Below are 25,545 nucleotides of genomic sequence, written 5' to 3'. Positions count from 1 at the left end.
CCATTTTTGTTAAATGGTAAAACAGCCTTATTCACTTTCCTCTTGCTACTTCTCATAGTGTCTTCCCCAATGCACTCCCAACCCCAAACAAACGAACGTTTAATTTTCCTATGACGTAGAGAGATGGGTGGTCTATCAGCTAGAGGACCTGGGCGCCCCAGTTTGACAACGTATGCGGAGGCGGGAAAAAGGAACATTGTAGTAAAATTGCAGAGAAAGTTGAACCCCCTTCCCCCCATGCTTTTGGTTATCATTTGGGACTAATCTGGATTTTATCAAACAAGGTCAAAAAATGCCCAGAGCATATAGTCAACACAGCCAGCTTTATTGGCATTACAGGAATCTTCTAAATTATAGCGATCAGACTGCATCATATGTTATTTTTGTTGGCAACATTAAGCAATTTTTTGAATTATAGTTGTATAATCCTAAATAAACCAAACTTTGGTTTTCCACCTCTCCCATTAGAAAAATTGTGTCAGTTTCAACCACAACAATGACTCTCCATAGTGTCAAATTATGTCATGCTTAATTAGATTAGAGACAACTATTTACTAATTACTGCACAATAACATTCCTATGCGCCTATACTTCCCAATGGGAGACGATTAGTGCGATGTACAAGCCCTACTGTTGCAAACACATGTCGGCATTAACACGGAAGGATAAACAAAAACAACGACCCCCATGTCCCATTACAGTAGGCTGCGGCTCACTGGTCCTCTCTTTTGTTGATCTAAGGGCATGCTATCTCTGTGCCCCACATATCGCACTGGCAAACACACAGGGGCCTGTGATGGGTTCTGGGGGGGTCATACGGGTATTGGGGCCTGGGAACAGACTCGCGCTATGGCAGATATAACCGCTACCCCCTCTACCCATTAGGTACGTTTCATCCTGGGTCAAATAAATATATGTTCACAGACCGGACTGTCTCACTTTATTCTCATATGAAGACATTTGGTAGCGCGTATATCAGAATAACCAAGGTAACATTACATTTTGGATGATAAAACGTTATGTGCGTTTAATTATCAGACAATAACAGAAAAAAGCAATATGTGATCTTATTACCTGTCAAGTTTGCTTAACCTATCAGCCATCACAGTGTAATCGCTTTGAGATAATGGTAGGGGATCATTGTTCTTACGAGAAATACCAAAAAAAAAAAAAAAAGGCACACAAATAGAACACATGCTTTTATGCATACATTAATGTGGATGGAAAACTGTGCTTGCGTGTTTGGGGGAGCTCTTAAGTGGGGCAAACCCTGCCCTACCCCTGTCCGTGGCAACACAGAGGGGGCACAGAGGAGGGAGGGCTCATTTGTTTGAGCAGCTTCATCTAGAAGTCGCCCTCGAGCAGCACAGTCTTTAGGTCAGCCGGGCAACCGATGGTGAACACCGAGTGGCTGGTGGTGCATCTCTCCATCAGGACGGCCACACCCTCACCCAGCTCCAGGTGGTTCAGGAAGCCAGGGGCCATGCGCTCTGGAGGGGCCACGCCCGTGTTGATCTTCACCTGCCCAGACGATGGGTGGGGGATCATAGATTGAGGAGTGGATACAAAAAGGATCTTTGGTCCGATGTTAATGCAAGATGCATGCAGTTCAATGCAACGGTTATAGGGATTAAAGAATGTGAAATGCAAATTGTTCTTGTAATTAATACAAGAACAATCTAAGTGATGTTACATTACACATTTGGGGAAAGATATATTTAAACAGATGCTTTATTGAACCTTCCAGTATGAATGCATGTGAGTTAGCGATACCTGGTTAAGTTTGCAGGCCACTTCAGGGTACTCCTCTCGTAGCACCTGGCAGAACGACAAAGTGCTTGCCGCTCCCAGTGTCAGGAAGCCTGTCCCTGGCATTAGCAGCTTCTCACCAGCTCCCCCTAGGGGACAGCACTGCATTACAGCTTGAATGACAGTCCTCCATGTCGAGTATTTTTCCATTTTTATTTACTCCTTACAAGGACAAAGACGGTAGGTCCACCGGTGTCACGTGGGTAAACGAAGGCCCGTATCCTCACCTGTGATGAAGGTGTAGCTACATTTCGGGTCGTCCCTCACTAAGGGGAAGAAGGCCTTCCACGATACAAAGGTGCTGAGCAGCAACGTCTCGATGACCTGAGGAGACACAGCGGCAGAACGCAAACAAGCCGGGTTCAAATTAAAATCCTGCTTTTGGTTTAACATAAACACACACACACTCATGTTCACACACACACACACGCACACCACTTACTGACAACCAATGAATAACTAATAATGTAGAGATAGATTGTTCAAATATAGATGTTGCTGAATCATCTTTATCAATTGAACACATTTCAATTTGTTTCCGGGTTGGGGAAGGATAACTTAATTTTGTATGTGTGTGTGTGTGTGTGTGTGTGTGTGTGTGTGTGTGTGTGTGTGTGTGTGTGTTTGTGTTTGCAGGTGTGTACTCTCACCCATTGGAGATCTTTGAGGGACTGTGTGTGTGGCGGACCCCCCTGCCACCAGCTAAAACCCAGTGACGAGATGATGTCTGTCACCTTCCCCACAGCTTTCAGCACGGACTGTTTGGCTGCCTCCACTCCCGCCTCCGTCCCTGGGGGGCAGACAGAGGGGGTTACGACCCAGAGAAGGGGAGGGATCGTCAGGGTATTCAGATGGATAGATGGATAGGGAGGGGTCTGAGTCTCTGCCATACATACCAACATCTCCAACTATGGTGGTGAGGTTATCCTTTCTGCTGGCCGAGACAAACGACCTCAGCCTCTCAAGTCTGCTGTTGTCCCTGGAGATCACGGCTACTTTGAAACCTACACAGACACATACACACACACACACACACACACACACACACACACACACACACACACACACACACAAGTTTGTCTTAACAAACTACTTTAACTACCCCTAACCCTTATCTTGAATATTAACATCAAGCAACTTGCCGTTGACGTTACAATGACTAGTAAGTGCCAGATCAGTAATCGCACAGCAGCTCGCATGCATCATCTGTCCAGGGTTTAATCCTTTTCTCATGAAAAAGATCATTCACCTATAGACCTACATTATGCTTATCTGTGTTTATCAAGGACATCGATCGGATAAGCGTGACTAAATGGCAGATGGTAACTTGGTACTGGTATCTATAGTGTCAGCTACGGACATACAATGTATACCCAAAGCCTCTACAGGAGCATCCTGCCACGGTCCCGCTAACCACCACGTAACCCTAACCCAAATATGAAGAAATGCTACTATGTGTTTGCATTTTTTTGCCGCATAAAAATCACATGGTTCATTGAACGTATAGTCATATCAATAGGGAACATTTCTTTGTTATTGCAATGAGTCTAATATTTTATATTATCCTTATTTTTCCAATTTTCGATAAGAGCGTGTCCACTGTCACGTATGCCTAAATAAATTGGCACCATAAAAATGGGAATGTGATTCAACTTTATGGGCATTGTTCTGGTAGAATATACCAGCACCCTGCCCATTCTCCAGTAGGCTAAAGGCTTTTTTGGAGAGCGCACACATTTTTCCTGCCAGACGCAAAGATGCAAACTGAGTGAGAAAATAATGTAAATGATGAATGAAATACAAATGACAAAGCCTTTACAGTGCAGATTTTGCCTATCATAATTCATAATTGAACGTGCATAAACATGCACCTTACCGTACCCAACAGTTTGGTTGGGTACGGTTTGTTTGGAAAATAGGTGCGAAAACTTTTTCCTGTGTGACAAGCAGACAACGAATTTTAAAAAAAATATAAATCGTCTCAAACAAGATAATCCAGTAAATTCCCCATTTGGAGCACTTACCTTTATCCAGCAATGCCTTAACTATTCCTGACCCCACCGTCCCTGCTCCCCCGAGAGCTAGAACAACTCGATCCGAGTTTGACATCGTGGAAGTAGGTCTACAGGGCTGTTGAACTGCAGACTTAATACGCCGATGTTGTCAATACTGACTGGCATAATCTTACTTAGGGTGCCTTAAACCCATTTGGTTTTCTGTAGTTCCGCCCTTTGGTCCATGTAAGTAAAGCCACGCCCGGTGATGAAATTAAATGTTTCTGTCACTGTTAATTGGCGCTCCGTCTTTACTCCCCAATATGGATGTGTGTGCGAGGGTGTGCATGTGTGAGTGCGTGCGCGCCTGAATATGAATGTGTGTGATGAGTGCGGGCTGATCCTACAGGGCTTGTTTTCAGTCCATCCATTAGATTGGAGTGGATGGGACGCCATCTGATGGATAAAACATTTGCGTTCATACAATGACGCCTTGAAAAAGAAAATGATTCAACTATATCATGCTCACATCTAATTAAACCATACCATTGCACATCTTATCATACATTTGTCCAGATAACATTAAGTGATCCTGGGTGCCTGAAGTCTAATCGAGAACAAGTACCGGAAATTCGGGGTCCAGTCACGTGACAATGTTTACTTTTTTTCGGAACTTTCCCTGATATCAGGATCCACGCAGTCGAATACGACGGACTAACACCATTGACAATGCTCTAGTATATGTCTTATATAATCGCACAAGAAAAGTTTTGGGGTGAGATGATATCTTTTTTTTATTATGGATTACCGCATAGGGTTTCGGTTTCGAATGAAAATATGGTTCATTGCTTATTGATGCTAGCTAAAGCCTTCGGTCCAATTCGTGGGTGTTACGAACTCGTAACGTTACCAGTCGGTAAGCCCTCTCGTTGACCTCCATGATACGAACAACCAAACGAAATGCGTTTGAGCAAAACCTCATGTCGATCATTTTTAATGTTGGTAATTTCGTTTTTTGGCAGTGACCAATGTGCTTCTGTCTTAGCGTTAGCAGGTTCGCTAGCTATGCGTCATATGTCTTCCTGGATTTGTTTTCGATCCCCAAGTTTGGCGCTTACACGAACATGTTTGCGTTTTCTTTCGATTTATGACATAAACTCAGGAAATATATACTACATATTTCATAGGAGGGATCCACATATCGTCGATTTTCGCCCCTTTGGAAGATAAGGCGTATAAATCTATATTAAATTCGCAGCTCCACTTGCTTTTTAGAGGGAGCACTTAAAGGAAGTGTAAAGGGAAATTCAGCGATACGTGTGTCATCACCATTTATTTTCTTACAGGTGATTCTTTTGTGTATGCCTTATTGGCGGAATCACAGCAATGAGCATCCTCTGCCAGATAACCAAAGACCTGGTGAAGAATTATGATCATTGTTTGGAGAAGCGTTTAGAAAAGGGAGCCTCCAACCTTACATGCGACGATGAGGTCCTGCGTAAGGATGCAGAGGCAATACTGGAGAACGCCGGTGCTGAGGATATGCATTCACTGGGACTGGATCCACTGAAGGTGTTGGAGGAGTCTCTGAAAGCAACAGCAGCTCTGCCAGTATCCACTGCAAGTCCATGCAAACGGGGGCTGAGAGGGCTGGCCAAGGCCTTTGAAGTCCTGGAGCAAGCCGCTCTAAACCTCTATCTGAGTCCCTGGAGAGAGGAGTACAAAGTTGTAAAGGTTTGTTAATATAAATACGTAATTCTGTGTGTCCTGCTACCTTTTTAAGCCCCTTACTAATATATCAATTTCTCCCTTGTTTCACTCGCCTTCCCTCTGTCAGATGTACTCCGGTATATTCACACACTGCATCAAGCCAGTGCTGTCCACGGTGCAGATTGCAAAACTTTTTGGGTTGCTAGGATACCAGCCCTGCATAGGACGGCAAGATCAGCTTCTTCAGGGCCGTTCCGGCGTCCCCTCCCAGGGCCAACTCCTCGAGTTGTCCTGTGGGTTCTTCCTGGCCCGCTGTGAGTGTCAGCTCCTGCTGGCTGCATTAGGGAACCGTGGGGGTGAGGCAGAGTGGGAGCTGGGCATGGTGATGGAGAGGCGCAGAGGACACAGCCTACAGGTCAGTCCGTCTTACTAGCTGATCAATCTTACATTCAGTGCTGGCCATATCAGTGTTTTTTTGTTCTTTTTTTATAAACAGTGAAAAGGCGTTTTGTTGAAAATGAGAATACTTTTGTTCATGTTTTTAACTATTAATTACATTACGCATGTCTTTCTCACCACTCTGGGAAATATCTTCAAAGGGTTCTTGCTAAACATATTTAAATAGATTGTATTGACGGTTGTCTAAAAAACATGGTAAAACTCAGTGTCCAGGGTCACCCTTTACAGGTGGCTCTAGACAACACCAAGAAGATGCTGGACACCAACCACATCCTGACGGAGGAAGCGTCGGAGGAATGTGGTGCAGGTGGCGAGCTAGAGCTGGATCTGTACACCGCCGGCGGGTTAAAGAGTGTCCGGGGGGAGACCGCTGGCTTCCACGATGCCAATGGGGGCCCCCGTTCGCTTTCATGGGTGTCCAATCACGGCGGCCCGTCAACAACTTCAGTCCTCATGACGCAAAGCAACGGGTTCTCTATCCCATCCTCCTCCTCAAGCACAACTGCTGCGGCCGCTGGCGCCACAGCCCCCGGCTCTAGGGCAAGAGAGCCCCTCTGTGTCTCCACTCTCAACTGCCAACTCTCCAAGACCTCCCCGCCAAGGCAAATCCCGTCGGGCGCCACCCGAACAGCATCAGCCACTACGAAACAAGCAGCTTCCCCCGATGAAGACTCACAGAGTCTTAACTTTGACAGAAGTGAGGTCCGGCCATCCATTGCAATGATGCCCGCGTTTGGTTTGCCACAGTCGGAAGACTCTTCACCACCTTCGCCAGAGCACGTTTGTAGCTGTGTCCAATCGAGCAGTTCTCAATTGAAGATCTGCTATGACTGCAACACTCTGCACAGCATAATCTGCTCCTCACTGCATAAGTGCAGCAACAACAATCACATTCTAGTCAATACTTACAAGAACAAGGAGAAGAGCGGTAAAATCAGGCCACTGTCGTCACAAGGCCACCACGAGCCGGGCTGGTGCAGGCCTCCGAGCCGTGCCAAAGACGAAGCAGCCATGTCCATGCTTTTGTGCGACGCCACAGATTCAATTGCCAAAACCCCTCAGCCAATCACGTTCCACAGCTGCTGTGACCAGGCGCTGGAGCCGCAGTACGTTTGTTTTACTTGCAAGGTCTTCCACTCTGGTTCCTGCAGAGAGTGGCTGTCCTGTGAGCAGTGCCACAAAACAAAGCCGCTTCAGGTGTGCCCTTGTGGTATGGCGTGCCCCAGAAAACCTCTAGTGCTGTGTAGATACTGCGGCATGGAGTACTGTACCAATTGCTGGTACAGGAACCCTGTACAATGCACCTGTGGAGAAACTTTTGATAATCTGTCGTCGGTCTGATCAAAATAAGTATTTGTGAAAACTATTGCACAATATAAGGCACTTCCAGCCAAATCACAGTGCCTTATTGGAATCAAAATTCACTCATTCATTCATAACATGAAATGTAACGTCAAAATGGCAAGCTGAAACAATCTGCCTTCTAGTCAAAGTAATTGACAGCATTTTTTCAAGTGGCTTTTTTTTTTATTTGGGTGCTGTTTTAAACCGTCATTCTGTATTTTACGCATTTCATTTTCTAGGTGTCCATACATTTATCAATCTCAAAATAATGTTACATTAATTATTCTTGTCTCCTGCTCATTTCAATTAACATTTTAGATGACAGCAAACTTGACAGTAATAAAATACATGATAAAAGGGAAAAAACCTTGTTGTCATTTATTTGTATTTTCAATGGCTTCTGAACCACACCAGGTGAATCGCACGGCCTATTTGCCCAAACAAATGTCAAATCACATTTGACGTTGGAAACCCTTTTTTGTTCAATACAGTCCCATGTATGATACCACAATACTATTCCTGGGCAGGACATTGTCACACAGTGCTTAATCTGATTTCTTCTTTTTTTTGTCAAGACTGAAAAAAGTCGACTTCATTTATGAAGTAATTTGGACAGATCGTTTCACATACATTAGATGTCAATAAATAGATCTGAGGTATAGCTTGGGGATCCTTGGTCAGGTCCCAGTCCCTAGCTTAGCAGATCTTATCGGATATGTTCTTGGTGTGTTTATTTGGAGAATAAAGGATAGAGCAGTCAGCCCATGTTCTCATGCTACTCGTTGTGCGTCTGCCACTTGATGTTGATAAAGGTCTTGCTATCCATGCGGTCAAGGTAAAGCAGGCCGTCCAGATGATCCATCTCGTGCTGGATGATTCGGGCCGGCCAGCCGCTCACCTGCCAACTGACAGGTTCAGCATTCTCGTTCAGACCTGCGTAGGGGCATATGGTTCGCAAAATGCAAAAAATAAATTGCCAAATGTGTGTTGGCATTTCTACTGAATAACCTCGCATTATTATTGTTTGGGTCGTTTTGAGTAAAATAGTATCAACACTAGGACAAAAACATTTCCTCAATTGCTAACAACTAAGTGGGGTAATGTTTTTGTCTTTTTTAATAAATCGTCCACTGTATTGCCCAGTTTCTCGCTTCAGAGTTGATCTCACAGGTATAGGCCTACCTGACACTTCCACGGACAAGTAGCGGGGTACCGTGGCAGAGAACCCCGAGATGCTCTCGCAGGCCTCCTGGAAGAGTACCGTCCGTCCGTCCAACACACGTAGAGTTGGGTTGACGAAGATCCTCAGGGGCTGGACGGAGAGACCCCGCGCCTCCCTGGACGCAGGTGAGCTCTCTTCCATCATCTTCACGGGGTACTCCAGCGCCACGATGCGTAAAGGCACCCCAACCTGAGGCGCGCTCAGTCCAACACATTCCAGCCTTCGCATTACTTTTACCATAGTTTTGATGACGCCTTGTACCTCGGGGCTAGAAATAGTTGCTGGGTCTACGTCCGCAGCTTGGGAACGCAGTACGGGGTCCCCAACCTGGCAAACGTGATTGTAGGGAGGACAGGAAGGTGGCTGGATCTTGCGTTTAATATACTGGAGATATGAACGCACCCTGACGTTGGAGGAATAACATCTAGAGGCTAGCGGGAAGAAGAGGGGGGTTAATTGATAGCCGGAGGATGTGACTGTGGCACCTCCTGTGAGGAGGGAAGGCTTTGAATTAGACAGTCCTAAAGTTCTGTTGGAAAGTCGCAGCACCCGGCGTATTATTGTCCTATTCATGGCTCAGTCCTATTCGAGGTAGCTAATAAATACAAGTTATGACACGGCGATACCGGCGCTAACAAAAGTTTTTTTTAAGAAATGTAAAAAGGATTAGATTTCGGCATAATACCAGTGGTATAATCTCATTCTACACAACACGCGTTCCCCGTCCGACTACAATCAAGTTACTGAGCAAGGTTATACCTAAGAACAAACGATACTTCCGTTTCCTTATAACATAATTGGCGCTGTCACGATAAGCGAAACCGGGAATTCCGTCCCAAATGTTATATAATCGATTACAGGTTCGTGTTTACGGAATACCGTAACATACTACAGATATCTAGACATTTGTACTCAGTTGAACGAAATTCTGCAATACGTCGGGGACTTTTATTTTGATACGAGGCTGTGTTGACACCGAAGTATTTTGCAACGTTTTCGACTGTAACCGGAAATGATCAACGCCGAACAAGGGTTGTTCAATAGCATGTTCAAATCTTGCCCCGGTACATTTCCAGGCAAATGGCCATGTATGTATGTATGTAGTGATGGACGAAATTACTAAAATTCATGAATCTTTAAAACCCCTAATGGTGAATGCAAACACATAGCTCTCCCTCCTCCTCAAGCAGATCTGGATTAGTTTGTGCATCGTGCATGGAAGAGAAGGATGGATGATGAACACATGACTTCTCCAAACCTACAGGAGATGATACTAGAGTATGCCTGGACTCACAAGATGAAGGATTTAGAAGAAGGTTTGCACTTGTTTACACATTCTATATATTTGTATTGCTTACTTAATGGTTCATACGATGTGCTACGTTGACTTTGTACGTTTGGATTTGCATTCGTCAACACTTTCTAGTTACAACGGGGTTTTATACCCTCAACAACAGGGAACATAATAGTAACCATCAATAAGTTACTTATGAATGACACAAAACCAATTTTATTTGTAATACATTCGTGCTAACTCGCTCTTATTAGTGAAATTTAACATCATTTGTTACTAAATTGGTCTCATGTAGCACACTTATTTTGTTAGTTGAAGTGTAAAAGATAGTCAATCGCTCCATGTCATGTGATCCAGTGTGCTCCAAATCAACACCAAATACACTATACCTACGCCAAACAAGTAGGACACACCCCTTTTTATTGGATTTGAGTGCTGAATAACTATTAAAAATAGTATAATCAAAGCAGTAAAATTGGATCTTGAGTGAATGAATATCCAACTTAAAACAAACTTCACAGCAGTTGTGTATGGTTATGTTTGCTACCAATGTACTGATCAACAACTAATAACAGATTGCACTTTTTGTTTGTATTTTTTTTTCTTGTAAAGTTGTGGACACTTCTTTATGGATGGAAGCCAAACAGCAATATTATTCCCTCAAAGAACCATGGAGGCTACGTGTAGCTACAGCCCAGGCATACTCCATCATAAAGAACAGAGACGTTGGACGTTATGAAAGGGTGATCTCCTTTTTGGATGCCTCGTACAGACTTCTACCCACACTTGTGGTCGCCATCAAACACATGAAGATCATGTTTGGACTGAAGACATTGGTATGGAAGAGTTTTGTTGTGTGTTATGTTTTTATGTTATGTTGTGTTCAGATTTACCACGCTAAGAGGCAAATGTGTTCTGTTTGGTAAATATGTTTGGGACATGTCATGTAATTCAGGTGGGTTACCTGATCAGATTGGTGTGTAAGAATGGTATTACTGTTATACATAACTTTTATTGTTCGATATTTAATTTACTTCTCATTCTAGGTAATTATGTGGATGCTGAAACAAGGCCAAGGCATTGTTCCTATCGTTGTTAAAATCCTCCAGTTCTTTCCCAGCAAACTACCTCAATACCAAGATCACTGTGTAAGTATTATGGTTCTAATTAATGTTTTGTTAGGCAGTGCTTTACCAATTTATTTAAGGGTACAATATGTAACATTGACACCCTGCTTTTAAAATATGTATTGCAATCTAAATTCACAATATTGGAGAGAGTTGACTCCACCGCCCCCTATCCACAGCTTACGTGGGTTGGCATGTTGATGATATGAATGAACATCTGCCCAAGACAAGCAAAGAATGTTATATTTGTACATGCATACATTTATACATATTTTGAGACAAGCTCAATTATTTGTCTTTAACAACGACCTGTAGTAACAAGTTCTACAATGGGAGTTGATCAGCTAATACGTTTGCAGTTTATTTCATGTTTGCAAATTGAAATCCTTCTGGCCTCTAAGTTGTCTCCATCTTTCAAATACCACTCAAAACACAAACAAAGGTTCCTACCCAGAAGGGAAATGTCATTGGAGAACATACTAATAATACAGGCTGTAGCACTGTTTTCAGAGAAGCTAGTATTTAAATTTGGCATTTTTACTTAATCTCTGATGACAAATCATGGTCATTGTATGATTTAGTACAGTACATTGTCCGTTTACGTATATTATTTTATTATCAATGTAATAACTTATCTTCCCCCCCCTTTGGTTTCATATTCAGAGCAATAAAGAGATATTTTTAATGCAAAAAAATCATCTGGACTTCAGGCTCTTCGCTCAAAATCTTGCATTGGACAAGATGAAACTCGAGGATTACATCAAGGTATAATTTTTCCTTTGCACACTTATTTGATAGAGGAACTTGGAAGAATAAAATAATTTCTGGGCAGAAGAACACATTGTCTTGGTGGTCATAGTATAGCATATTGAGCTCCTTCTCTTTTAAAACAGAGATTCCCTTTTCTCCCACCAGGGTGCACTGCAGGCAGGCATATGGTTGAACAAAACCTTGTTTCATGGTTCTATAGAAGCTGATTGAGTTCTGTTGTTTAACCGTACCTAGGGTTAGATTTAACACATGCAATGCATATTTTATTCAAAAGACCCCGGGGATGTTAAATCTCAGACATATCAAGTTCACTACCCTGCAACTATAGAAAAGTCAGCCTGTATCTTTTTTACTTTTTACTTAAAGTGTTTTCTGTATTTGAAAACGATTTTCATTTGGTTTGATATGAAATAACTCTACACAGAGAGTTTATTTGACGTTGCTTGGCGATGCCGTCTGGGTGAGGATATGTGTATGAACCGTTTTTAAGTCGCTTTGGATAAAAGCCTCTGCTAAATGCCCTAAATGTAAATGTAATTACTGCGGGAATAGGATACGTATAAGTTATTTTACGATGTGTTTAGTACCATTAAAATATCACTTAAGAACCACATAAACGTGCCCAATGCTGGCTGTCTTTCAGAATGAACTGGAGGAGCAGTACGGTGAACATTATACCCAGAAAGTAGAGGACAGACTTCTGCACTATGTACATGAATTGGAGATGATGTTACCAAGAGATACCTATATTGACCAGGTGTGTGTTAAACTGTTCCCATTCCTAATGTTTAAAAGTGGTTGAAAACAACTGGATCAGTGTCGATGTGTTATAATTATCTATAAGAACCCACAGTGTGCTGTAATAGGATTTTATCTACTAAAAAAGATCCAACTCAATGGAACCGTCCTTTGAGCAACTGTAAGCTTAGACATACTTGCCCCTTAGACAGAGGAGAGCTCCTACTCTTATCTAAACATATCATATGTTAATTTTTCTCTGTGTGTTGAGGATGTACAAGAGATCAAGATATCTACAGGCTGCTCCTCTCCCAAGGAGCACAAACAATTAAACGGGGAATGTATTTATACAGTATACTGTACATATAAAATATATCTACCTTACATTCAAGGCTAGAATAGACTACTAACTAAAACAGGATACATTTCCATATGAATAACAATTTGCTTATTACTGTGTGATTTGAATGGGTTTCCAACAGATCTTACGGCAAGAGCATAAAGTGAGCTATGAACACAAACTAATTTTGGAGATTATAGCTCAAGGCTCCATGGCCATCGCAACTTCCCTGAGGATGCTCCTGCAATGGGGTAAGACTAGTTATGGTTCATCATTACTATGTTATCATTCCATGTGGAATATTGTGTTTTTAATTACTTGATAGTAATTATTTTTTAATCTTTAAAAACCCATTATATTGTTTAAAAGATGGAAAAGTATTAATTGGATCTGTATTGATGGTTTCATTTGATCCTTTTTATTCATGATCACATTTGCGTATAGGCTGATAGCGGTTGCCACAGGAATTTCTCATTGCACATTGTTTCTAGCCCTATTAATAATCCCCAATTGGTACTAATTGTTTTTCTCCTGCATTAATTAAGGTGACAAAGGCTGTCGTCCTCTGAAACTCTCCTCGAAACCAGCAGTGGCAGCTGTGGTGGAACCTGTTGCTCTCCCAGAGCCTGCTGTGAACAACATCTCTTTCGGTGCTCCTCCAAGGTCGGAGACGGCCGAAGCTCCCGTAATGGCCCCGGAAGACGCATTGTGCCGACACCTTTCCCAAGACAGCCCTCTTCTGTTTCCTACGGAGCAGCAGGAGAACAGTGGTAGTGTGGGAGACGGTGAGGTCGGATGTCCCCAACCGAACGATGGGTCGGAGAGGGAAGCTGGAGACGGAGAGGCAGTGATGAAGGGGGGTGGTGGGCGAGGTAAGAGGGGACCAGCCCTCCCCACGGAGCAGGCGGAGGGAGGTGGTTCCCAGAGAGGTGAGGAAGCTGAAGGGGAGGACCACGAGGATGTGCAGCTCAGCCAGAGAAGCGATGGCTCTGAACGAGTTTCCTCCTCTTCCTCATCTTCCTCCTCTTTGCCACATTTCTGCACCAAACACAAGCGATGGGTGAGGAGCATCCTGTCTGAGTGCTCCAAAGAGCGGCAGACACAAAGAGACGTTTCTCCCTCCCCTCTACTCTTCCCTTCCTCTTCCTCCTCTTCGTCTCAGGACCTCACCCCCTCCGACCTCATCCCATGTGACCTGATCCAAAAGCATTCTAACCGTCAGGCCTCCTGCCTCTCTCCAGCAACCGCCCAGGGGCCCAGTCCGACCCTGTCCATGCATAACCCCTGCCCCACACGGTCTGTGCAGCCGCTCTGCTCCTCCAGGGTCCGCCCAGGGTCCACCAGAGCAGTGGCCACAGATACCTCCCATCACATGGCACCATGTACAACCCCTTGCACCCCCGTCCCTGAATGTCCGGCAAGCCATGAAGCAGCTGCTTTCAGCCCACCGAAACCTGAGGCTCCATCGTGCTCTTCAGACGTGAAGCACAGGCTGACTGTGGGCCTTTTACCAGACGGGGCTCAATCACAATTGGCCCCTGCCATTGCACTCCCCCTGTCGGAGCAACATCAGCCGGCCCTCACCTTGACACCGCCTGCACACTACCAGCAAACTGTATCTGGTAGTGACTCGCCCTCTGTCCGCAGCCTAACACCTGGCCACACAGCAGCCCACCCACCAGGGCCTTCGAGAGGCGTGACCGCCCCTGAAAGAGGGTGTCACCTGTCAGGATCTTCTACACAGACACCCGCTTTGCTTCACCATGCTTCTCCAGGCTCGTCCAAGGACCCTTCTGAAGTCTCGGCCCTGCCTCCGAGGTCCGACCTGCACAGTGTGTCCCTGACCCTGACCAGCGCCGCAAGAGCGACTCCATGCACTGAACTTCCCCCTGGCTCAAGATCTGCGCTCGCCGCTGCTGTCCCCACGGTGAGTGACAGACCCCCCCCGAGCGTTTCAGCCCAGGTCCACCAGGCACCGCCGCAGTCCCTGCCACAGCCTTATGTGAGACTCACCAGACTGCACCCGCAGCGGTACCTCCGAGAAATGGGGCGCAGAGCTCCCCCAAGCACTGGGACACCGCTTGTTGAGAAGCAGGCCTTGGGTGATCCTCACAACGAAGAGGAGGAGGAGGAGGAGGAGGAGGAGGAGGAAGAGGAGGGAGAAGGAGGAGTCAAGTTTCGGTACTTTGATCCTAACCTTCTCTTCTCCGGTGATGACTCTTCATGCAGTGACTCTGGGGATTCTGAGGACCTGGATTACATGCCCTCAAAGAGTCACAAGAAGAAAGAAGTGCCTAATATGTCACCCGATATGTAATTACTCAATGCCAACATAAGGTGACCTAACCCTTAACCAACTCTTTTTGAGTTTTTTATCTTATATATTGAAATATATATATATATATATATATATATATATATATATATATATATATATTTGAGGGAGGAGTTTTATTTTTGAGTGAGTAGTCCAATCAGTGTCAGTATGTGCATTGTACATGCGTGAGCGTGCAGTGGATGGTCCTGTTGCCCATTGTGACATTTTGATGCGAGAAAGGATTTCTCCCATTGGGCCAAATTCCCCCCCACTCCTGTTTGCATAGATTTGCTTGTTGACTCAAATTGATTGGGAGCAGAAAAGTTAAAGTCAGGACACTAACCTGGGGGCCTTTCTGAGAATTTAGGGTTTTAAAAAAATATGTGTTAGTAGTTTTACCCCTAGACATGAATGAACACAATGTGTGTGAATCTTGCTATGAGTATGACAAGCTGTACCCAAACAAAGGATAATGCGTATAGATTTCAGCCATTTATTATTTTGTATGCTCTAAACTTTTAGCAAGAATTTAAGGAAGTATGTATTGTAGTGAACTTTTTATTTAGTATTTAGCTTGGTGCTTATGTGTATGGATACATGTTACACGGTTTGTTTGATAGCTACATTTAAAAAAAACTAAGTATTTTTAGAAACCATCCTAAAGGTTTGAGGGGGGGTGGTACAAAGTTCTAAGGTTGGTTTACATGGGTGTTTGTGTATCTGTGTGACAGATTATTGCAGAAGGGCTTTTAAAGTTGTATTTATTTATTAGTTTGGGTAAAATTGTACAAAACAAAATGATTTCCCTTTTTTAATGTGTAGGACTACTATTAGTATAATATTTTATCCTAATAGTATAAAGAAAAGCCTGGTCCAATGAAATTATAAGTAAAACCTCAGCATAAGAAGGGCTTAGATCTCTCTAAACAAAACAAATGCAGACGAATATTGTATTTTATTCCAATCAATTGAATCTTTCTCATAATTTCTAATATTGAAAAACCTCTTCCAGAGATGATCCTGTGTTTCCTCCCATGGCAGCGTCCCTCACCGATCCTCGTAAATGTTCTTCAAGAGAAAACATACAGAACGATAATGATGTTGAGGATTAAGTAGTGAATTGTTATCATACTTCCTTAATTATGCTGGAACTATAAAGAGGCGTCAAAATAATATCTCTTGATATCATGTGTGTGTTGAATCCTTGAGGTCACCAAAGCACCCAGGTGGTGGGATGCATTGAGTTGTTTTGAATGTGGCAGTCCGCCCAACTAGATGGCTTCTGAAATATGCTTGTTTTTGTTTTTCCCTTGGACCTAGAACCAGAGAATGACCTCACGTCAGACGGTTGACCACGCAACACAGATGTTGAATTAGACAGGTGGGGGCTGTTGAGGGCCACAGTGTACACCATGCTACGAGAGTGTGAGACCGACGGTTATATAAGGAGTCTTGATTCTGGGGCTTATTTGTTATTAGTGTGCGTTCTAGATAAATACACTATGTTTTGTGCATCAAAGAAAATGAATTGAAAGGCTCGGGACTATGGAAGGACTAAGGGTGGGCTGTCTATCGTCAGGTTTTAAAGAGAAGGCCACTGTACACCATGTCACAGTCCTGTCATAAACTCACATGCCTTTTCCTACCCCAGTGTCCGACCAACATCCCTCAGTCCAATCTGGACAAGCCTGAGGTGCTGTACCTTCCAGGGAAGGCATCTCCCATCCACGACCTCTTCATCAATGTTAACAACTCTGTGCAGCCTGCGACTCTGTTCCTGGCCGTGACACTGAATAACCAGCTGTCCTGTGCTGCCAACACGGCTGCGACCCCCCGCTCCAGCAGATTTATGTTCCTCACCCGGAAGGCCAGGGTTTGGTCTGGGCTTTTGTCATCTCACGTCTAGACTAATGCAACTCAGTCCCTCCCGGTCTGGCTACATGTGCCATTCGTCCCCTGCAAGCTGATCAAGAGTGCTTCAGCCTACCCAGGTTCTCCCACACTACACCACTCCTCCACACCCCGCTCTGGCTGGCGGTGGCTTCTCCAGGGTTATTCAATGTCATAATTCGGTGAGGACATTTTCATTCACCTCCCTGCCAAAAATCTGAAGAGGAGAGTTTCTGAAGGACTGGTGGTTGTTGGGGTATCCTGCATGAGCCCACATAGATATTAATGAAAAAAAGAGGACACACAATGGGAGAGAGAGTAGCAGAGGTTAACATAGGAGAGAGTCAATTCTTCTTTTCGTGTCTTCGAAGCTTGTTGGTTAAATAACAGTTTCCCATTTCTTTTCACAGTGCTCTGGCCATGGCAGCATAAATGTGCATTTAAATATATTATTTAATTTCTAATTGCCCATCATTTAATACCAATGAGGTTGTAGAAAATAATGACGTGCCAAAATAGCACGGCTCAACCAGGTTCGTACCCGCCCACTTTTTCAAAGGGAGGACCGGTTCAGTCTCAGGTTCAGCAGTGATGCAACGGGGATGTATTGTACACCCATTCTTTCCACCAATGAAAATATAGACACTGTTCAACACCCATTTTCAGGGTCTTCCTATAAAGCCGCTAAATGAAAGTTACCCTTGTTAAAGTTACCCTTCTTATTGTGAATATCTTACAGGAAAATACACGCAATTGGACTAGCGATTTTTTCTGAGGTATGGCAATTTTTCCTTTTTCCTCCCTAAATTCCTTATGACAAACTTTGGTCTTTAAATCATGCTTCAGCTCTGTAAGCCTTTTTTACCTAACAAAAACGTTGCAACTATTTATGTATTATATTGTATGATCACCTCTGCAAAGGGAATGCAAAGAGAGTAAACCTTTCAAATAGCCTATTAAAAGAAATAGAGTGGATATGATATGCATTTGTATTCTTAGTATGCCTATTTCGTGTAATAAGATAATAGGTTTCAATCTAAAGTTGCATGACTAAACGAAATACTTTGATGGTTTATTGAAAGGCCTATGGAAAATGCATAATAATTATAATATAAATATGATTGAAAAAAATAATCTTTTTTAAATTATCATTGTTATTAATATTATTATTAGCCTACTATAATCAAGCAAAGTTTCAAACAATTCTGCCTTCCTTCCGATGTTACTTTAATTCTCTCTCATCTCTTCTTTCAGACTTTAAAAAAAGTAAAATTTCAGAATGACAAGCAAATCGTATGTGGTTCAGATGAACGCGAACGGAGTGATTGATAGCAATGTTGTTAACGGGGCCGGTCTGACGGGCAAAGGAGTGAGAGGGAATGGCTTCCATCAGGTCAGTGTAAATAACGGCAAATATCCAGCCAAAGTAAAGAGCCGCAGGCAGAGATGGGACGTCAGACCCTCAGAGATGGCGAACAAAACTTGCAATCCTATTAGGGACATTGTGGATGGTATGAAACTCACGCCTAATCCCGAGAAAGCCATGATCGCTCTTTCAATAGGTGAGACATATTGTTCAATTAAATTTACTTAACACATGCAGAGTCTACAAAACCTGCCTCTGCTGCATCCCAACATTCGCATATTTTGTATGATGTATCTAATGTTAGGCAAATGACAGCAGTAGTCTACAATCAAATGACAAAGGAAATATAGATCTACTTAACATGTATTTCCTTGCTATCTATATTGGTCTATGTTATTCAATGGGATGTGTTCTTGTTTTATCCGTTGTTTAGGGGACCCCACTGTATTTGGGAACCTTCCTACTGACGCCTGCGTCCTCAAGGCATTGAAAGATGCCGTGGAGTCGGCGCGGTACAATGGCTATGCGCCATCTATCGGTGAGACCATATACTTACTTACAGTTTTACATTAAACTATTTGATTTTTTGGGAAAAATGGCTTATAACTAGAAAACAAAATAACTAATAAGAAAAAAAATATGTTCATACCTTTAATGTTCCATGCAGGTGGGCATTTCAATTCAGGGCTTCTGGATTCCATTCAATTTAAAACTGGGTCTTTCTTATAATTGTGTATGTAGGCTAAACTGAGGCAAACAACTCCTGATCAACAATTTGACGGAAAATGTAGTAGCCTTCAAATTTCTTTACACTATTGCTTATTATTGTCTACCAGAAAATATTGTGAACGAATTATGACCGAGCACACTCACTTCCACATTTCACAAATAAGACCGAGTCTTATTTGTGAGAGGTCCAACTCTATTCTAACCTCTAGATGCTAGCCTAGATATTTGAGAGCTATAGCAAACACGCTCATCAACCACGATTAGAGGGTCATATGCTTATACAGGAGAAAATGGGCAGAGACAACTAAGGGCCCTATCCCAAGTCGTTATTATACCTTCTGATGGATGTCTTTATGTTAACCCAAGTGGTATTGGGATTTGTTTTCTGATTATACATGGCTCATCTCAGTACATGTGGTTTAATGAGGTCTGTTTTAAATCAGTTTAATTAATAAGGTGATGAGTTGCTTTTAATCACAGAGTATTCATATGATATTGCTGTAATGTTTAAGATGTAACTTTGTTCCACTCTAATGTTTAAGATGTAACTGCTTTATACTGATACTGAGAATTAAGAGAGAGAGGATAAGCACATTATTAGTTAAGGGGGAACTGGGATGGGCCGCTTGGGTGTTGTGATTGGTCAGTGCATGTTGGGGGAAGCCACCCCCCCCCCCCCCCCCCAGTTGTTTGCAAACCAACTCAGGTTTTGTTATTACTTTTGTGTAAGTGATATTAAAGTCTTCTCTATCTTTCAAACCTCGTCCTTCTCGACCGCTCGTATTTTGTTGGAGTCTTAAAGTGTGGGTTGTTATCCACAACACTTATTGCATCTCTCATGTTTCCTACACAATTCAGCGTGTCTCCGATCAGGATAACTCCTCTTGTCATGCACATTCGCAGGTTACCAGAAGAGCCGAGAAGCAGTGGCTAACTTCTACAACAGCTCTCTAGCTCCGTTAGAGGCCAAGGTAGCCCACCGGCTTAACACTTGTGTCTTATTGTCATCTGCTAGAGGCATACACACACACACACACGCAAACACATCCACACACATCCACATGTAAAGCGGACACACACACACACACACACACACACACAAACACACAGACACAAATATACATACACATTCACATTAAATGACCTATTCACACACACACCCACACACGCACATGCACAGTCACATACACACAAACAAACAAACACACACACACACACACACACACACACACACACACACACACACACACACACACACACACACACACACACACACACACACACACACACATAAAGTCCGAACTTGGACTGTATCTACTCTTCATGTGTTTCTACCACTTGTCTCCCCCCATATTATTATCATCATGATGAGATCCAACCCGGTGGTACCCCCCACATCTCCCCTTGCCCCCCAGGATGTGGTGCTGACCAGTGGCTGCAGCCAGGCCATTGAGCTGTGCATCAGCGTGCTGAGTAACCCGGGAGACAACATCCTGATCCCCTGTCCGGGCTTCTCCCTCTACAAGACCATCGCTCTGTCCATCGGGGTCCAAGTCAAACTGTATAACCTGCTGGTGAGCAGAGGGTCCGCCGTCACACACACACACACCACACACACACATGCATGTACGCATCCAAACACACACACACACACACACACACACACACACACACACACACACACACACACACACACACACACACACACACACACACACACACACACACACACACACACACACACACACACACACACACACACACACAAAGATCTGTTCTGTGCAGTAGTTACAGAGCCAGTCCAGCTGAGCTCGGATTGCTGATCAACTCACCAGGCTTGCCTTGTGGTCATAAGCTTTTCAGTTACTCTGATAATGGGAAGCAGATTTTGCAGATTTTTGCGCAAGTAAGCGAGCTCTGCTGCTCAACAAACCTTGTACTAGGCAGATGTTTTTACACCATAAAGTTAAGCACCTCAAACACTCAAGCCACTGTGATGTCGTTCTAATAAATGTAAAAACATAGCACATAAACCGAGAACAACGTTATCATTATGGGGGTGACAGGCTCAAACCTTTACACCCCCTTAGCCAACTACCCAGATTTAGGGTTGGACTAATCTCTGATACACCAGTCTTTCTATGTTGCGGCAGAACTTCTGGGGGAGAAGGCAAAGACCTTTGGTCAGACAACTAAAATGACAAGGGGCGGAGTTATGACTTGTTTGCGGTTTTGTTTTGGAGATATACTAAGAGAGGAAAATCATTCGTGCGAGAGGATGAGGCTTTCCAAAGGGGAAGAATATTTCCAGAGGCAGTGGTAATTTTAAACCTTTATTGATACTTTTTTAAAGTTTACTACTACTGGCAGAGTTTTTGTACAAAACTTTGCATCCAGCAACATGATTGGTCGAAAACAAATATGAATCGAAAGCAAGTGAAACGCCCCGTTCACCCAGATGTGAGCCTGCCTGCAAATCCCGCTGTAGGCATGAATCCACAGTCTAGGGTAAGACATACTCTGGGCAGGATAGGGCCAGCAGGGGGGCTGAAGGATTTGTGGTTAAATCCCCGATGCTTGCAGCCTATCCAAAGGTATCCATGCCTAACCCGGAGCTGATCCCTGAATGCCCGAATCGGGTGTCTCCTTCATGATTACTATGATGATTATTATTATCAAATAAAAACAAATGTAATGCCTTGGTGGGGATGCCTTGCTGCCTTTGCAGCCGGAGAGGTCATGGGAAGTGGACTTGGAGCACCTGGAGAGTCTTGTAGATGACAAAACCACCTGTCTGGTCCTCACCAACCCCTCCAACCCCTGCGGCTCTGTCTTCAGCAAGGAGCATCTGGAGGGCATCCTAAAATGTAAGCTCATTAATAATGAATGATAATGTCCATAATGTCGAATGGATCAGATTGACCCCTTCTTGAACCTAGTTTATACCAGGCGAGCCAGCACCTGGTAATGACCGAATCGTGGCCCTGGTGCACCGTTCCTATGCCTAGTTATTGTGAACAGGGCCGCGATGACATCATTTCTGGTTCAAGCCGGCCCGCACAGTCCGCGCACGGGAACTATAAATCAGGCTTCAGAGCATCAGGAGCACGTTGACCTGAACACTGAACATTGTAACTGCCCTATTCAATGACCTGAACTCATGTGTTGATTTAAATGGATGGATTGTTGTTGTTATGGTTGACTGCATATCACTGTTTTATCCTGACATCATTTCTGATGTATTTTGCCCCCAGTGGCTTCAAAACATTGCCTACCGATTCTGGCTGACGAAATATACGGAGACATGGTAAGACAACATTCAAAACAATGCATGCTCTCAATACATTCACACATGTGCATCCATGAATTTAGCCACTGAAGAAAGAGGGAATAGCTCATCTGTTTTGTGTTTTCTTCTGCTGCAAAGGGGTCTGTTACGGGCTCTGTACAATGCATGATTTCATTTGTGTTGGCTGTTTGCGGATTTAATGGGATGAAAAAAATATCATATAACATATTCGAACCATGAATGTGGTAACAATTTTCTCAGCATATGTCGACTCCCATCACTTCGAGCTCTTTGTGAGAGTGGGTGGAATGCTCTTTCGGGGTTCTTGAGTTTGTTTGCCCAACCACCCATCCCCCAGCTCCCCTTGCCTGTCCAACAGGGTCCGACCACGATGACTTTGCACTCTTTTGGTCCCAGGTGTTTGCAATTAATGATTTGTTTTTGACCAAAAGAGGGAGGGGCTTGTGGGTATCCATATAGAAGAAAAGAGAGTGATTGAGGAATGGCCAGGCCCTCAGCTTAGAAGATGATTGATCATCTTTGGGGGTGGGGAGACTTCAGGGGCCCACGAGTGCGTGGACCGGCTCCTATGGGAGAACCCAATCAGACCCAGTACGAGGAGGGTCTGGTTACCTCCCCCTCTCCCTAGCTCTGCACCGTAGTATCGGTGCAGAGCCAATCAGAACTGGGGCGGATCCCTATTTCTGGAGATTCTTAGCTCTGGTTTTAATGAAAGCCAGAAAGCATGTTCAGTGGGCCAGCAACCGTGTCAAAGCTCTGCTAGCTCTCGCTACCGCTAGGCTGTGCTCTTTTGGCCATCATCACACTCACTTCCACATTTCTCTTTCTGGTTTTTTTCTGCTGGTTCTCTGTTGCACATGGTTGAGTTTTTTAATACGTGGACTACGGCCTTTTAGCCCTTGTAATATTGGGTTAAAACATCATTAATATCATAATGATAAAAAATAAAACAAAATTCAACTTTCAAACAAAGTTAGAACCGGATATAGGCAACAGGGTTGCCTATATGTTAAAATAACAGATAGATAGAATCAGACCACCATATCTGCCCTCCAAGTTGTTGTGTACTGAAATGTTTCCTATAGCCCAGTGTGCCAAACTGAGCTGCCACATAATCACAGCTTCACCTTCTTGCTTGATTGCTCCTGCCCAGGTTTTCCCAGGATGCACATACACCTCCCTGGCGACACTGAGCAGTGACGTGCCCGTCCTGTCCTGTGGCGGTCTGGCCAAGCGCTGGCTGGTGCCGGGCTGGAGGATGGGTTGGATCCTCATCCACGACCGTAAAGACGTCTTCGGCTCAGAGGTGCGTTCGTCCTCCAAAGGCTCCGGTCTGCAATCACGTCATTAAAGTTTGTCATGAAGTACGCTGACTACTTTAGTCTCACTCCCAGGTCAATCTTTTATTATGTATTTTTTTCTTTACTCATTATTAAGATTACACATAAATCTCAGAACAAACGAGGGAAGATTCAAAGAGGTCAATTGTATTGGTAACAGCAGATGTCAGGGTTTTACCAATAGCAAATTTGTGGTCCAATCTTGGCCAATGAATGCTATTGAAAAGGTGAAGGGGTGAACCCCTAGTTTCTGATTCACATGGATTTCATGAGGTGATCTCGTTTCCAGATCAGACAGGGCCTGGTGAAACTGACCCAGTTGATCCTGGGAGCTTGCACTCTAGTCCAGGGGGCGCTAGAGAGCATTCTACAAAACACGCCGCAGCACTTCTATGACAGCACCACAAGCTTCCTCAAGGTACACCACCACCACCACCACCACCACCGCCATCACAACCAGCACCACCCTCACCACCGAGAAGGACTGTGTGCATCAACTTAAGCATAGACAATTCATATCAAGTGTCTTGTTTGTTTAGAATTGTTAGAAATGGGTGCAGATCAGCAGAGAGAAGGCATTCATCCACCTACATGATGAACTTATAATGAAAAATAAAACAAAATAAATAATAATATAAGAATAGGTAGGAATTCATGTTCTACAACGCTCTACATTCTTCTGTTTAGGGTCTTATTGGTCTTATAACACGGCCTTCTAACATAAGTCATATGAGTGACATATGTTGAACTAGTTCGGCTGGATTTGGAGTGTGTGTACTAGAAACAAAAGATGTGATTATTTTGACAATGCCCTTTCCTCCTACTCCTCCTCCTTCCTCCTCCCTCCTCCTTCCTCCTCCTCCTTCCTCCTCCTCCTTCCTCCTGCAGGCCAACGCCGAGATCTGCTTCAAGGAGCTGTCCACTGTCCCCGGCCTCACCCCAATCATGCCCTCTGGAGCCATGTACATCATGGTCAGTAGTCAATGAGACCCTGCCCTTTTTGGCAGTGGGTACACTGTGTGTCTAGAACAGCAAACACAGCACATGAAGCACAGCACGTTCTAAAGTGGGCCTATTGACCCGCAGGTGGGCATAGATATCGACCACTTCCCCGGGATGAAGAACGACGTGGAGTTCACAGAGCGCCTGGTGACAGAGCAGTCTGTCTTCTGTCTACCCACCACTGTAAATATTGCTTTCTTATTCCCGCCGTCGATTTGTTCAACCAGATCCATCCCTTCCTCCATCCATCCATCCATCCATCCATCCATCCATCCATCCATCCATCCATCCACACGATAAGGATAACACATTGATTCTGTTTCAGGCATTTGATTATCCAAACTTCTTCCGCATCGTGGTGACGGTACCGGAGAAGATGATGGTGGAGGCGTGCGGTCGCATCCGCCTGTTCTGCCAGCAGCACTACCAGCCGCACAGGGCAGACAGCGGCGAGCTGGACCAATGAGAGAGCTGCAGCTTTAGAGAGATGAGGTATTTAAGAGTGAAGCCACCGAGAGGGACTTCACTCCGTTTGTCAAAGTCTGTTAAAGAATATCATGTTACGTCAGGCCCCGCTGCGGTAAGCAAATGTTGAAGATGTTTTTTGGCCAGGTTCAACTATTATGATGTAAATTGCATATTTATATTTTGTACAGGCAATTTATTTTAACCTATACTTGATTGCTTGTTGGTATATTTTGTTAACCAGTTGGTTGTTATTAAATATAGTATATATATTATCTTATATATGAATGCAAGACAATTAATTCATTAATTCTATAT

The 25,545-nt window shown here is 43.9% G+C and overlaps 4 protein-coding genes across 5 annotated transcripts; 2 read left to right on the top strand and 2 right to left on the bottom strand.

The window, feature by feature from the left end:
• Nucleotides 1–923: 923 nt before the first annotated feature.
• On the bottom strand, nucleotides 924–3,969 carry LOC307080268 (uncharacterized protein). The gene is made up of 6 exons (XM_079742912.1): nucleotides 3,834–3,969; nucleotides 2,706–2,813; nucleotides 2,460–2,599; nucleotides 2,037–2,133; nucleotides 1,774–1,898; nucleotides 924–1,521 (listed from the first exon to the last, which is right to left on the bottom strand). Exons 1-6 carry the CDS (start codon nucleotides 3,916–3,918, stop codon nucleotides 1,345–1,347), a joined length of 732 nt encoding a protein of 243 aa, XP_079599038.1. The 5' UTR covers nucleotides 3,919–3,969; the 3' UTR covers nucleotides 924–1,344.
• A 501-nt stretch (nucleotides 3,970–4,470) lies between these two features.
• Nucleotides 4,471–7,660, top strand: spata2l (spermatogenesis associated 2-like). 2 transcript variants are annotated; one of them, XM_079742954.1, is made up of 4 exons: nucleotides 4,471–4,578; nucleotides 5,150–5,537; nucleotides 5,641–5,928; nucleotides 6,201–7,659. In XM_079742954.1, the coding sequence occupies exons 2-4, from the start codon at nucleotides 5,190–5,192 to the stop codon at nucleotides 7,311–7,313; spliced, it is 1,749 nt and encodes a 582-aa protein (XP_079599080.1). In that variant the 5' UTR covers nucleotides 4,471–4,578; nucleotides 5,150–5,189; the 3' UTR covers nucleotides 7,314–7,659. The 2 variants fall into 2 exon arrangements, with proteins under 2 accessions (XP_079599080.1, XP_079599081.1); XM_079742955.1 differs by lacking the exon at nucleotides 4,471–4,578 and adding an exon at nucleotides 4,644–4,719 and having other exon boundaries at nucleotides 6,201–7,660.
• Nucleotides 7,661–7,859: 199 nt separating this feature from the next.
• On the bottom strand, nucleotides 7,860–9,259 carry pdf (peptide deformylase, mitochondrial). The gene is made up of 2 exons (XM_079742956.1): nucleotides 8,499–9,259; nucleotides 7,860–8,249 (listed from the first exon to the last, which is right to left on the bottom strand). The coding sequence occupies exons 1-2, from the start codon at nucleotides 9,109–9,111 to the stop codon at nucleotides 8,092–8,094; spliced, it is 771 nt and encodes a 256-aa protein (XP_079599082.1). The 5' UTR covers nucleotides 9,112–9,259; the 3' UTR covers nucleotides 7,860–8,091.
• Nucleotides 9,260–18,294: 9,035 nt separating this feature from the next.
• On the top strand, nucleotides 18,295–25,228 carry tat (tyrosine aminotransferase; the record flags this gene model as incomplete). The annotated part of the gene is made up of 11 exons (XM_079742895.1): nucleotides 18,295–18,577; nucleotides 18,815–18,919; nucleotides 20,014–20,081; nucleotides 20,526–20,684; nucleotides 21,839–21,977; nucleotides 22,365–22,417; nucleotides 23,574–23,726; nucleotides 24,050–24,178; nucleotides 24,649–24,732; nucleotides 24,847–24,945; nucleotides 25,088–25,228. The coding sequence occupies 11 exons, from the start codon at nucleotides 18,295–18,297 to the stop codon at nucleotides 25,226–25,228; spliced, it is 1,413 nt and encodes a 470-aa protein (XP_079599021.1).
• Between the last annotated feature and the right edge of the window lie 317 nt (nucleotides 25,229–25,545).

This window comes from Pollachius pollachius, assembly GCF_949987615.1.
Source record: "Pollachius pollachius genome assembly, chromosome: 9".
Taxonomy (NCBI): Eukaryota; Metazoa; Chordata; class Actinopteri; order Gadiformes; family Gadidae; genus Pollachius; species Pollachius pollachius.
This window is presented reverse-complemented; position numbering and strand designations above follow the sequence as displayed.

What these genes read in the sequence shown, in the direction of transcription:
- pdf (XM_079742956.1), bottom strand. Translation starts at nt 9,111, where the DNA reads ATGAATAGGACAATAATACGCCGGGTGCTGCGACTTTCCAACAGAACT. An exon ending in CTTGTCCGTGGAAGTGTCAG is followed by an intron (nt 8,250 to 8,498) that starts GTAGGCCTATAC and finishes GCCCCTACGCAG; the next exon opens with GTCTGAACGAGAATGCTGAA.
- LOC307080268 (XM_079742912.1), bottom strand. Translation starts at nt 3,918, where the DNA reads ATGTCAAACTCGGATCGAGTTGTTCTAGCTCTCGGGGGAGCAGGGACG. An exon ending in TAAGGCATTGCTGGATAAAG is followed by an intron (nt 2,814 to 3,833) that starts GTAAGTGCTCCA and finishes GTGTCTGTGTAG; the next exon opens with GTTTCAAAGTAGCCGTGATC. An exon ending in TAGCTACACCTTCATCACAG is followed by an intron (nt 1,899 to 2,036) that starts GTGAGGATACGG and finishes GCTGTCCCCTAG; the next exon opens with GGGGAGCTGGTGAGAAGCTG.
- spata2l (XM_079742955.1), top strand. Translation starts at nt 5,190, where the DNA reads ATGAGCATCCTCTGCCAGATAACCAAAGACCTGGTGAAGAATTATGAT. An exon ending in AGGAGTACAAAGTTGTAAAG is followed by an intron (nt 5,538 to 5,640) that starts GTTTGTTAATAT and finishes TCCCTCTGTCAG; the next exon opens with ATGTACTCCGGTATATTCAC. An exon ending in GCAGAGGACACAGCCTACAG is followed by an intron (nt 5,929 to 6,200) that starts GTCAGTCCGTCT and finishes CACCCTTTACAG; the next exon opens with GTGGCTCTAGACAACACCAA.